General features: G+C 45.1%; 1 protein-coding gene across 1 annotated transcript in view; it reads right to left on the reverse strand.

Annotated features, from left to right (window-relative positions):
- Positions 1-15,281, reverse strand: part of trim44 (tripartite motif containing 44) — a 42,273-nt gene that overhangs the window by 22,841 nt on the left and 4,151 nt on the right. The window contains exons 3-5 of the mRNA XM_076991752.1: positions 13,170-13,247; positions 5,567-5,882; positions 1,112-1,134 (exon numbers count right to left, since the gene is read on the reverse strand). Coding sequence (XP_076847867.1) covers positions 1,112-1,134; positions 5,567-5,882; positions 13,170-13,247 — 417 coding nt within the window. The remainder of the gene's footprint in view (positions 1-1,111; positions 1,135-5,566; positions 5,883-13,169; positions 13,248-15,281) is intronic.

The following is a 15,281-nucleotide window of genomic DNA, read 5'->3' on the forward strand; positions in this document are numbered from 1 at the left end:
ATCTCACTCACGCTCACCCAGCTGATCAGCACGTCTTTGAATTTAGAGCTCAGAGAGAGAGAGAAAGACAGAGAGACTTAATTACTCGTGTGTGTGTGTGTGTGTGTGTGTGTGTGTGTGTGTGTGTGTGTGTGTGTGGGTATCATATCTGTAAATTCTGCAGGGCAAACAGTGAGAAGAATTCTGAGCTGGGGACGGAGTATAGCACTACCTGTGGTCTAGAGTATAGCTGTACCTGATATCTAGAGAATAGCCCTACCTGTGGTCTGGAGTATAGTACCTCTGGGCAGTATGAATTAATCTCATTAAACAAAGAACTCCACACACATCTCTCTCTCTCTCTCTCTCTCTCTCTCTCTCTCTCTCTCTCTCTCTCTCTCTCTCTCTCTCTAGTCATCCCTCTCTCACACTTCAGCTCCACAGCACATAGACAAGGAAGCTGCTAATTGCCTGCCCTGTCTGAGGACGTGATGTGCATAGAGGTGTGTGTGTGTGTGTGTGTGTGTGTGTGTGTGTGTGTGTGTGTGTGTGTGTGTGTGTGCGTGTGTGTGTGTGTGTGTGTGTGTGCGTGTGTGTGTGTGTGTGTGTGTGTGTGTGTGTGTGCGTGTGTGTGTGTGTGTGTGTGTGAGAACATCTCACGTGAGATTGTGTATGTGTTACATGTCTACATAATGAGATGTGAAATGTTAGGGATTTAGATAATGGCGTTGTTTGTTTGTGTGGGCCTGAGTGCACCAGTATGGCATAACATACCATTCATCTCCGGGCTGTGTGGGTGGAGGTGTGGGTGGGGGTGTGGGTGAGGGTGTGGTGGGGGGGTTAGGGGAGTAAGTGAAGGAGGGGGGCATCAGGGGGGGCATCAGGGGGGGCATCAGGGGGGGCATCAGGGGGGGCAGGCTCTACTCTGTGCTCACTGAATTGAAGCATGTGTTTATTCGGTGCAGAGACACCTGGACACTAGAGGGACTGTGTCCAACAGAGGGTAAATATACGACAGAAACCAACACACACACGCACACACACAAATATAGATACAGAGAGAGAGAGACAGAGAGAGAGATGGGGGAGAAAGAGATAGACAGACGTTAATAAATCACTCTCATCGTCTTACCCTGGTCTCGCCTCGAGGTCCATCTGAAAAACAGGGAAACAGAGTGAAGTGAGATCGAATACAACACAAGCAATAAAACAGAGAAAGTGCGTATCACACAAGCCCAAATGAAAAGGTGCTTGACGATTCAATCACACTGCAGGTCTCCATCACGCCACCACCTATAAATCACCCGCTGCCATCAGCAGACAGACGGGCGGGCGTGCCAGCGCTGACAGCACCACGCTGGAAACCCTCGCCCGCTCCAGCAGGTGTGTGCTGGGAGAGGCGGGCCAGGCCGGGCTGATCCGGGCTCATTAGTGTGACCTCCAGGACCTGCAGCTGGGGGTTAAGACTCCGCCCAACCTGGGTCTGCACACACCTGCGTCACACACTCCGCCAGCTAAACAGACACCGGAGAACATCAGGAGACACCGGGGAACATCTGAAGTTCACTTGGGTGGTTTGGTTTGACAGCTGCTACTATGAATCTGTGTGTATGATGTTTAAGAGGGTTGTGGGGGGGCAGGATACGGACGGGAAAAGAACGGCAGAAGGACAACAGAGGGGTGAGGGAAACGGGGGGGGGCATTCACTGAGCACTGGAGAAAACAGACGTAGAGTGAGAGGGAGAGAGAAGGAAAGAGAAGATCCTCTCACTTTAATTAGGAGAGGTTGTAATGATGAGACAGGGCAGCCCCAGTGCTGGAGTCTGGGCGTCTGTCTGGCTGGCCGTCTTCATTAGGACGCTGTGCAGTGGGGAGGTGAGATCTCTGGGCTGAGAGTCTTTAATCAGGCGGCACCGTTTAAACCGCCTGCAGCTCAGTAGGCAGGAGGGCAGAGAGGATCGCACGAGGCCCGCAGTGTGGGGGGGAGGGGCTCCACCGTCTTGAGTGGCAGGAAGTGACCTAGAGGGGGTGTGTCTCGTTATAGAGGGGGTGTGTCTCGTTATAGCCGGGCTCTCCTGCTGACCTCCGCACTGGCCCCAGATCAGTCGTATATCGACAGCCAGTGGTAGAGAGGAGCCGGGCCCACTGACTCTGATCTGTGGCTGCACGGGGGGAAAAACACAGGTGTGTGTGTGTGTGTGTGTGTGTGCGCACATGCAGTTATGGGTGACAAGGACTGGACTATGTAAATTATTTAGGCACATGCTGTCTGTGTGCATAACCATGGTATGTGTATGATGTGTATGGTGTGTATGGTGTGTGTGGTGTGTGTGGTGTGTGTGGTGTGTGTGGCGTGTATGGTGTGTGTGGTGTGTGTGGTGTGTGTGGTGTGTGTGGTGTGTGTGGTGTGTATGGTGTATGTAAATATGTACATGTGAGTGTATGCAGTTGTGTTTTTGTGGGTGTGTCCTGTAGTCTGTTTCCACTGACAGATGGAACAAATCTTTGGTGATTGCAGGCGTGTCTGGCAGTGAACACAGTGAACACAGTGAACACAGTGCCAGACAGCAGATGGTCGACGCTAGTTGCAAGAGCTAGACGCTAGAGGCACTCCACTGTTAGATCTGTTCACTCCACTGTTAGATCTGTTCACTCCACTGTTAGATCTGTTCACTCCACTGCAAACTGCAGGTCTGTGCAATAACGCTTGTGTGTGGTTGTTTGTGCAGTAATGCCATTTTCCACACATATCCCTACATTCCTCAACCTAAACAACACATTAGTTTAGTCTGCAGTTACATTTTTCATATTTTAGCTCTGTGTCAGTTTCAGTGTAATGAAGACGTCTGCTGCAACTTATTTCACTGCGGGTGGAATTGCAACTCAGTTACTCGTAAAGTCAGACAGGCCTCCTGTTACTGGGATATATGGGAATTACATCATTTGTGATTTACGTCAGTGCTGAGAAGAAAAAAAAAACCAATGAAGTTTTTTTTAAACAGTTTAATTTCTTGTGTTTGCTAGACCCATTGGTACTTTTTTACATTCATCACTTTTTTAAATTTACCACAATGTGTATCTTCTTGGGAGTACAGGATAAAACAAGCCCCATTAACTTGGACACAGCAAACAAAGATGGCTGCAAAGATGGCCGCCACAGCCGTCTACACCTGGTTCCTACAGTAATGACAGCAGTCCTGTTCTCCTGAAGAATCTCATTTCTTTCGGAACAGTTGGTCTGTGAGCATGAGGGAGTACACTAGAGTTTATCTAAAAACTCTAGAGAAATGGTCATTGAACTCCCCAAAAGACACATCTCATTTCCATAAATTAATGTGTGGAAGTGTGTGTGTGTACCTCAGTATGAGATGCTAAGTCATAATGTGTATTCCTTGCAGGAAATAAACCGAGAACCTTTCAACATTCAATTGTAATTAACCTGGTCTCAGGAAAGGCCATTTCTCTGGCCTCAAAACAAGTCTTACCCTCCAGTCTAGGGAGAAAACACACACACACACACACACACACACACACACACACACACACACACACACACACACACACACACACACACACACACACACTTCATTTATCTCCCACTGCTACCACTGAGAACATTTTGTCTCTCTGCATGGTCTCAAAAGGGTTCAGAGGACCTTTTAATTTTGCACAAAAAGCAATAAAATCCTAATCAAATATGTGTTCTATGCTCATCAGAGAGAGTGTTCATATAAATGTAAGCAGGTAAGAATAAGATTGTATCTATGTTTATTTGTGTGCGTGTGTGCAGTGGGTGTTTAATCTTGATATGGATGTTTACAGCTGTAGGTTTATGAAAGAGGATAAACAGGCAAATGTCCCATAGCACGCCTGAAGCACTCCCCTTCATGTGTTTGTACACGTGTCTCAGATACCTACATCACTGCCCTTCACACACACACACACACACACACACACACACACACACACACACACACACACACACACACACACACACACACACACACACACACACACACACACACACACACACACACACACACGTTTGTGTATGTGTGAATGTTTGCACAAGTATCTCAGATACCTACATCACTGCCCATCATATACACACACACACACACACAGACACACACACACACACACACACACACACACACACACACACACACACACACACACACGTTTGTGTATGTGTGAATGTTTGCACAAGTATCTCAGATACCTACATCACTGCCCATCATATACACACACACACACACACAGACACACACACACACACACACACACACACACACACACACACGTTTGTGTATGTGTGAATGTTTGCACAAGTATCTCAGATACCTACATCACTGCCCATCATATACACACACACACACACACAGACACACACACACACGCTTGTGTATGTCTGTATGTTTGTACACATATCTCAGATACCTACATCACTGCCCTTCATAACCAACTCTTCCCCCTTCAGCTCTGAAGGAACAATGTTCACAGCCTCAAACATCTAAAAACCTTCACAACACACTCTACACTAACGACCTTCACAACACACTCCACACTAAAGACCTTCACAACACACTCCACACTAAAGACCTTCACAACACACTCTACACTAAAGACCTTCACAACACACTCTACACTAACGACCTTCACAACACACTCCACACTAAAGACCTTCACAACACACTCCACACTAAAGACCTTCACAACACACTCCACACTAAAGACCTTCACAACACTCTACACTAAAGACCTTCACAACACACTCCACACTAAAGACCTTCACAACACACTCTACACTAACGACCTTCACAACACACTCCACACTAACGACCTTCACAACACACTCTACACTAAAGACCTTCACAACACACTCTACACTAAAGACCTTCACAGCACACTCTACACTAAGAACCTTCACAACACACTCTACATTAAAGACCTTCACAACACACTCTACATTAAAGACCTTCACAACACACTCTACACTAAAGACCTTCACAAAACTCTACACTAAAGACCTTCACAACACACTCTACACTAAAGACCTTCACAACACACTCTACACTAAGAACCTTCACAACACACTCCACACTAAAGACCTTCACAACACACTCCACACTAAAGACCTTCACAACACTCTACACTAAAGACCTTCACAACACACTCCACACTAAAGACCTTCACAACACTCTACACTAAAGACCTTCACAACACACTCTACACTAAAGACCTTCACAACACTCTACACTAAAGACCTTCACAACACTCTACACTAAAGACCTTCATAGCAGGGATATCACAGTTCATGCCCAGAGTGACGAACTCCGGTTGGGATTGGCATGTAGTGGAAACATTTTGAAAACATTTTCCTTTTAAAATGTAATGGCTGGGAAGAGAGTAGATGTTAAACTTCTCCTTTGACAGCATCAGGCGTAGACAGCGAATTTTTGTCAGAAGCCTTTAAATTTAAATATTACATTCAATTCAATATGAATATTAATTCATGGATTCACTCAAGTAATGCAAGCCCAACTTGACATTATTAACCACCCTGTCTGCCATAAGATATGCTCACCGGTGGGCGGGGCTCCAGAGGGGGTGGGGCGGGTGGGCGTGGCTGGGCGGCGAGTATAGGTGCCAAGGCGGGGGGGGGCGGCGACATTGCGTTCGACCCCGTCCAGCTCGCCCAGCTGCTGGGTGATGGAGTCCATCTCCTCCTGCAGGCGCTCCGTGTGCACGCTGATCTCGGCGATCTTCTCGGCGGCCTGCGCGGTCAGGAAGGCCTCCTTCAGGTCCACCAGATGGAGAACGCGCCACTCCTCCAAACGCACCAGCCGATGCAGCTCATCAAACCGCTGGTTCACGTAACGCTCCAACTCAGCCGGGGTCGCCTGAGGACGAAGAGAGAGAGGGAACGGGTGAAGGAGTGGAAGAGAGAGGGGGAACGGGTGAAGGAGTGGAAGAGAGAGGGGGAACGGGTGAAGGAGTGGAAGAGAGAGGGGGAAAGGGTGAAGGAGTGGAAGAGTGAGGGGAAACGGGTGAAGGAGTGGAAGAGAGATGGGGAACGGGTGAACGAGTGGAAGGAGCACCGGACAGGCAACCGTGGAGGCTCCTGGGGCAAGAGGAACGAGAGAGAGAGAGAGAGAGAGAGAGAGAGAGAGAGAGGGGTCATAAAAAAGCAGTGAGAGAGAGAGATAGAGGGGTGAGAGATTATAAGAAAGGTTGAAGAGGTAAAGACAAGATAAATGAGGCACGAAGATCTAATTTTGTGCTCCTGGTAAAAATGGCAGAAGGAACCGTGGAGAGCCCAGACATGACTAATGTATGCAGAGAACATGACGGAAGCGGAGAGCCCAGAGAATAAAGGTGATATGGAAGAGAGGAGACATTAGGCAAAAGGACCCAAGGTCTCAAACTCAACTTTTTCTTCAAGTTCTCTAACTCCACCACACTCTTTGTCTGGTGTGTATGGTGGAGATATTCACATGCTGTTTGAGGACTAAGACCTGGGTTTACAGAACCACCTCTTGCACTGTTCAGGCTTTGTAATCTCAAGTGCTTCCCGAACTGCATTTAAATCCACTTTCTCTTTTTTTCTTTTGGACCGTTTATTAGAAAAAAAAACACTTCCAAGTCCATCTCTCCATGACACAATTCCTCCAAACCTATATTGCGTTATAATCCGTCTCTAGCTCTACTTCTAACCCCTTCATTCACACTCCCCTCAGCCCTCAGCAAGCAGGCTGCCATTTTCACATCCTTTCTCCTTTTCAGAACTCAAATATAAGCTCATCAGCCTTCCCCTTGGCTGTCAGGGCAGTCATCCGTAGCGCCAGCCCCTTCTCAGCCCTTAAAACCAGCACAGCGACCCAGAGGGAGACCCTGACCCTCCATCACTCCAGCACCAGGTGGGGAGCATCAGGGCCAAATCAGCCCTCCATCCTGGCCCTAACTGCAGAGATATGGACCCCCCCCACCCCACACTTCATCCCTGCCTGATACAAGACCAGCTCAGCATCAAAAAATCTGATCTCAGACCAGTGTGAAAAGGTAATTTTATTCGATACTAGAGAGAACCTGTGCTGATGAGTGTACAGGCACTCGTGCACGGTGACGCTCATTTACTCTGCAGCAGATTTCACACAGAATGATCCAGGATCAGGAAGAAAGGTTAGAGGAACCGAGAGAGGAAGAGCGGTTACCCGTGATGGCATCAGCTCAGGAAGCCTCCGCTCAGGGTAGAGGAGTGAAACAGAAGGAGAAGAACAAAAGAAGGAAAAAGAAAAAGAACAAAAGAAGGAAAAGAATAAGAGGAAAAAAGGATGAAAAATGAAAAAAATCAGAAAGGGGCAGTAGGAGAACAAATAACAAAAAAGGTGTGATGTATGTGGAAGAGAGAGAGGGAGAGAGAGGGAGGGGAGGGAGAGAGAGAGGGAGGGAGAGAGGGAGAGATAGAGATAGAGAGGGAGGGGGGAGAGAGAGAGAGAGAGAGAGAGAGAGGGAGAGAGAGAGAGGGAGAGAGAGAAAGAGAGAGAGGGAGAGGGAGAGAGAGAGAGGGAGAGAGAGAAAGAGAGAGAGGGAGAGAGAGAGAGGGAGAGAGGGAGGGAGAGATAGAGGGAGAGAGAGAGGGAGAGGGAGGACACGCCACACAGGACACACCAGCTCTCCACACGCCTCTCGTTCCCTTCGCCAACAATCATATAATGATGACGATGTCCGCTGACAACATCGCGGGCTGTTGGAGCCCTGTCTTCCACCCTTCAGAAGAGCGCAGGCCGAGGACACTGCCATTAAATACCACGTAGAGGACGAGGGTGCTTCAACTGTGCCGCTGTGCACCGTAACAGGGATGGTGCGTTTAAAAGGCTACGGCTCCCTTTGGCTCCACAAAGGAGAGACGTCACTGAGCCAAACGTGAGAGAGGAACGGCAAGTTAAGAGTTGTGAACGCAGCAGAGAGCCGTGGTCTACAGAAACAGCACGCGGCGATGGTGAAGGATGAATCTGTGTCCAGAGTTAGCAGCTACAATGAGCCGTCAATAGGAGGAACGCATTAGCAGCGCATTAAAGGCAAATGGCTTTGAACCGTGTGTCACCCTCGACCAGAGTGATGGCCCTCTTCCAAATGAGCTCGGTTTTTTCTGGAGAGATTTGCATTGGTTTCTGCCTTCATTATTGGCATATCTCTGTGGTCACAATCAGAATGGTGGAAATTGCACGTTGACTTGAGAAAGCGAGAGAGAAAGAGAGAGAGAAATGCACAGTGAGCAAAAAATTTTTTAATATAATTTTTCCTCCGCAAGTGTAAATGTGAAAGGAGAAACAGAATCTATGGATGACTGTCACTACAATGACTTCAGCTCCTGAGCCCTACACAGCTGTACCACCATCTGAAGAAACTAGCAGATAATGATACATACGCTAATTAAATTAGACTTGTGCAGAGGGTGAGCTGAGAGGCACAGTGAGAGACAGAGATCACTACACAGATCACTACAGACATCACTACACAGATCACTACACAGGTCACTACACAGATCACTACACAGATCACTACACAGATCACTACAGACATCACTACACAGATCACTACACAGATCACTACACAGATCACTACACAGGTCACTACACAGGTCACTACAGATATCACTACACAGATCACTACACAGATCACTACACAGATCACTACACAGATCACTACACAGATCACTGCAGAGATCACTACACAGATCACTACAGATATCACTACACAGATCACTACACAGATCACTACACAGATCACTGCAGAGATCACTACAGAGATCACTACAGAGATCACTACACAGATCACTACACAGATCACTACACAGATCACTACACAGATCACTGCAGAGATCACTACACAGATCACTACAGAGATCACTACAGAGATCACTGCAGAGATCACTACACAGATCACTACAGAGATCACTACAGAGATCACTACACAGATCACTACACAGATCACTACACAGATCACTACACAGATCACTACACAGATCACTACACAGATCACTACACAGATCACTACACAGATCACTACACAGATCACTACAGAGATCACTACAGAGATCACTACACAGATCACTACACAGATCACTACACAGATCACTGCAGAGATCACTACACAGATCACTACAGAGATCACTACACAGGTCACTACACAGGTCACTACACAGGTCACTACAGATATCACTACACAGATCACTACACAGATCACTACACAGATCACTACACAGATCACTACACAGATCACTGCAGAGATCACTACACAGATCACTACAGATATCACTACACAGATCACTACACAGATCACTACACAGATCACTACACAGATCACTGCAGAGATCACTACACAGATCACTACAGAGATCACTACAGAGATCACTACACAGATCACTACACAGATCACTGCAGAGATCACTACACAGATCACTACAGAGATCACTACAGAGATCACTGCAGAGATCACTACAGAGATCACTACAGAGATCACTACAGAGATCACTACACAGATCACTACACAGATCACTACACAGATCACTACAGAGATCACTACACAGATCACTACAGAGATCACTACAGAGATCACTACAGAGATCACTACACAGATCACTACACAGATCACTACACAGATCACTACACAGATCACTGCAGAGATCACTGCAGAGATCACTACACAGATCACTACAGAGATCACTACAGAGATCACTGCAGAGATCACTACACAGATCACTACAGAGATCACTACACAGATCACTACACAGATCACTACACAGATCACTACAGACATCACTACACAGATCACTACACAGATCACTACACAGATCACTGCAGAGATCACTACAGAGATCACTACAGAGATCACTACACAGATCACTACACAGATCACTACACAGATCACTGCAGAGATCACTACACAGATCACTACAGAGATCACTACAGAGATCACTGCAGAGATCACTACACAGATCACTACAGAGATCACTACAGAGATCACTACAGAGATCACTACACAGATCACTACACAGATCACTACACAGATCACTACAGAGATCACTACACAGATCACTACACAGATCACTACAGAGATCACTACACAGATCACTACACAGATCACTACAGAGATCACTACACAGATCACTACACAGATCACTACACAGATCACTACAGAGATCACTACACAGATCACTACACAGATCACTACACAGATCACTACACAGATCACTGCAGAGATCACTACACAGATCACTACAGAGATCACTACACAGGTCACTACACAGGTCACTACACAGGTCACTACAGATATCACTACACAGATCACTACACAGATCACTACACAGATCACTACACAGATCACTACACAGATCACTGCAGAGATCACTACACAGATCACTACAGATATCACTACACAGATCACTACACAGATCACTACACAGATCACTGCAGAGATCACTACACAGATCACTACAGAGATCACTACAGAGATCACTACACAGATCACTACACAGATCACTACACAGATCACTACACAGATCACTGCAGAGATCACTACACAGATCACTACAGAGATCACTACAGAGATCACTGCAGAGATCACTACAGAGATCACTACAGAGATCACTACAGAGATCACTACACAGATCACTACACAGATCACTACACAGATCACTACACAGATCACTACACAGATCACTACACAGATCACTACACAGATCACTACACAGATCACTACAGAGATCACTACAGAGATCACTACCCAGATCACTACACAGATCACTACACAGATCACTACACAGATCACTACACAGATCACTGCAGAGATCACTACACAGATCACTACAGAGATCACTACAGAGATCACTGCAGAGATCACTACACAGATCACTACAGAGATCACTACACAGATCACTACACAGATCACTACACAGATCACTACACAGATCACTACACAGATCACTACACAGATCACTGCAGAGATCACTGCAGAGATCACTACAGAGATCACTACACAGATCACTACACAGATCACTACAGAGATCACTACACAGATCACTACACAGATCACTACACAGATCACTACAGAGATCACTACACAGATCACTACACAGATCACTACACAGATCACTACACAGATCACTACACAGATCACTACACAGATCACTACACAGATCACTGCAGAGATCACTACACAGATCACTACAGAGATCACTACAGAGATCACTGCAGAGATCACTACACAGATCACTACAGAGATCACTACACAGATCACTGCAGAGATCACTACACAGATCACTACACAGATCACTACAGACATCACTACACAGATCACTACACAGATCACTACAGAGATCACTACAGACATCACTACACAGATCACTACACAGATCACTACAGAGATCACTACACAGATCACTAGGCTCCACAAGCATTCACTCCTTTCCTTCCTGGTGCAATTTTATTGGCTCCAGCAGATGTTTATGATGCTGTAACAGAATAATTAAGTAGACCAGGAATGCGGGTGGTTCCGCTCATTTCATTATTGAGTCTGTGGCTAACAACAGAGTGACAGAGATGGGGGGAGAGAGGGGACGAGTGTGTGAGTGAGTGAGAGAGAGAGAGAGAGAGAGAGAGAGAGAGAGAAGCGAGTGTGCTGCTCCCACTATAACAACCGTCTGTCCTTCTATAAATATACATATAATCTAATACCACTACAGAGTCCTGTTGGAATATGTTAATATGAGCTGGCACACACATGGGGCGTGTACATGACATCTAAGGCAGGGCTCATAAGTAAACAAGCAGACTAATGAATCAACAATCTGTGCTCTTTCACCACTACAGCCTGACCTTAGCAGTCCTAGTGACGAGGACTTCCCACAAGGCATCTGGCCTATCTCATCAGCATTATCAGCTACTGATGCGGTTCTGACACCAGCCCTGACATTTCTATTGTGGATGTTCATAGTTCGGAGGCTCCGCCCTTGTTATGAGGGTGGAGCAGAAAGGAGTTGAAGCAGGCCAGATTAAAGAAAGACTGAGGCACGGCCACGTATGTACGGAGACATTTGGGAATTAGATTGTAAGAGAGAAACTGAAAGAGAGAGAACTGAAGGAGGAGAAGGAGAAGGAGAAATAGCAATGAAAAGGTCCTCAAAGTCTGTGGGCCAATGCTGATATTTAAGCACCATAATATATAACATGGCCTGAGGTAAGCAGCCCATTAAATCAGAGGTTCCTATTTTTTCAGCATATACCTTATTAAAATAGGTCCTCATCATTCAGAATCATAGCACAGTATTGATGGTTTGGTACCATGATGGTTTGGTCCCATGAAACATATTGCATAATTGCATAATGCATTCTCTGCACCTTATCACTGGGCTTGAAAACGTCCCAACTGAGAACATGTCAAGTCTTCACAAATGCACATCAATCTAATTATCTCTGTTTATTTTATGTTCATTCATAAGATGATTTGAATAGCAGCAGGCCTTAATATCACATTGAGTTTGCCTGCAGTGGCCAACGCACATCCTCAATATTGAATAGAAAGTCAATAAAACCTGACAGGAAACATGGTTTGCAATTTATTTCTCATAGACCATCTGAAGATGTGTGTGACAACAGCCAATAGACTCTCACGCTGAAAGCTTAAATACTGGCCCACTAGAGTGTGTAACCCAGTCAGGCAGTGCTTGTCTCAGACGCAGAGCTGTAGAGAACATGCTAGATACAATTAGACATGATGGGAACTAGGGTGAGTGTTACTACGGTATGACTCGAATACATGCGAGTCTCTCCTGTTTTGATGCTACCTTTTCACAGAGTCCAAACGAACCATCTGCTCTTATAGACCTTGATGCTGCTCTCCAGTGTGATGTGACAAGATAACTTACATAACGTGAGGCAAAAGTCATACCAAGTTCACAGAGGGCTCCACTTTCATGGAGCAGGAATAAAACGTCTTTTTCACACTGACCCAAGGTGTTGGGTTTACTGAGATGATGTTTTACAGTATAGTTCTGGCCTAGTCTGAAATGGGTGTAAATCTAGAATGGTATGTTATAACATTTCATAACATCTTGGTCAAAAAATATGTTGTCAAAGTAAAACAATGAGTAGAATAGAATAGAATAGTAGACACTGTAGTTCACTCACATCTGAACTTGTCCATTTGGTCTTGATTTTCTCTGCCATTTCTTGAGTACATGCTAGCAGATCTATGCCTTCTTTACTCTGAGAGAGAGAGAGAGAGAGAGAGAGAGAGAGAGATTTTCAATTCAGCCATTATATTATTTCTTATGTCAGAACAGTGTCATTGATAATTCTCCCTTAAAAACACTGATAAATCAGATAAATAGCTACTCTTGTCTATAGATGTTCTACATAGCATAGCTCCCAGAACATGTTATTGGTCAGGTTTTACTGACTTATGTGTGATTTTTCTTTTAATGGATATGACATTAAAATATTGGTTCTAAAAATTAAATGTCTACTATTAATTAAAGGTGCATTAGTCAGGAATCAAGAAACATCAATCACATCTAACCTTTAAGCTCATGAACACAATACTGGAATGACTACTCAGCCATGATCACGAAGCAACTCTCTAAGGACAGTGTCCAGCAAAGTTCAGTTCGTTTTCTAGCATTACAAAGTTGTCATGACTTCACTTTCCTGTGATGAGGTAAGCTGTTTATTATTAATTTTTCATTATTTAACAAGCTGTCATCAGAAGTGAACTGGTAGCTATTATCTCAGGGTGGGAGTGCTTATATACAGAAGCATATATAAATGAGAAGTATCAGGAGACGGATCCAATACTGCACTCACCCAGCACAGAAATGATTTATTCCACTTAGCAAATTATGATGACATACTCTTACATGTTGTTTTCAGAGGCCTGGTTATTGTCTAATTATATTAGCCAAGCACTCAAGACATTCTTCCTGAATTAGACCCTTTCAAAATGTGCAGTTTGTAAACAAAGATAAATGTAAATGCCTGCGTGTACCTAATCATTGTGAAAGGGTAAACGTGCAATGTTTGCCATCATACGATATCTTGAAGTTAATGACTTTTTCATTAACTGGCTTATAACTACGCCCTCTCATTTTTTGGGTGAAAGCAGAGACCCTCTAATCGCACTATATAGAAATAGAAAGTCAGAGGTTTGTGCCAAGTTATTGCAATGCATTAAAAATGCAGAGTTGCTCGTTAGATATCAGGTTCAACTCCTGTGACCACTCAGGTAAATGAGTTGTTGCTTGTGTCCAGGTGCAATAATAAACAGGCGAGTGTCCCTGTAGTGGTGGTGATGTCAAACACCTGTACAATCACCCAATCACCCGGTAATGTTGTGTTTCTTATAAAGAAAACCACATATTATCAAGTTCAATATAGTTGCTACAGTGGGGAAAATAAGTATTTAGTCAGTCACCAATTGTGCAAGTTCTCCCACTTAAAAAGATGAGAGGGGCCTGTAATTGACATCATAGGTAGACCTCAACTATGAGAGACAAAATGTGAAAAAAATGTGAGAAAATCATTTTCTGACTTTTAAAGAATTTATTTGCAAATAATGGTGGAAAATAAATATTTGGTCATTAACAAAAGTTCATCTCAATACTTTGTTGTATATCCTCTGTTGGCAATGACAGAGGTCAAACGTTTTCTGTAAGTCTTCACAAGGTTGGCACACACTGTTGCTGGTATGTTGGCCCATTCCTCCATGCAGATCTCCTCACGTTTCATCTTCATTGCCCTTGCTGATGGAAGGAGGTTTGCACCCAAAATCTCACAATACATGGCCCCATTCATTCTTTCATGTACACGGACCAGTCGTCCTGGTCCCTTTGCAGAGAAACAGCCCCAAAGCATGATGTTACCACCCCCATGCTGGACAGTTGGTATGGTGTTCTTTGGATGCAACTCAGCATTCACTGTCCTCCAAACACGACGAGTTGTGTTTTTACCAAATAGTTCTACTTTGGTTTTATCTGACCATATGACATTCTCCCAATACTCTTCTGGAACATCCAAATGCTCTCTAGCAAACTTCAGACGTGCCTGGCTTAAGTAGAGGGACACGTCTGGCACTGCAAGATCTGAGTCCCTGGCATCGTAGTGTGTTGCTGATGGTAGCCTTTGTAACGTTGGTCCCAGCTTTCTGCAGGTCATTCACTAGATCCCCCCTTGTGGTTCTGGGATTTTTCCTCACCGTTCATGTGATCATTTTGACCCCACGGGCTGAGATCTTGCGTGGAGCCC

This window comes from Brachyhypopomus gauderio, unplaced genomic scaffold, assembly GCF_052324685.1.
Source record: "Brachyhypopomus gauderio isolate BG-103 unplaced genomic scaffold, BGAUD_0.2 sc85, whole genome shotgun sequence".
Lineage (NCBI taxonomy): Eukaryota > Metazoa > Chordata > Actinopteri > Gymnotiformes > Hypopomidae > Brachyhypopomus > Brachyhypopomus gauderio.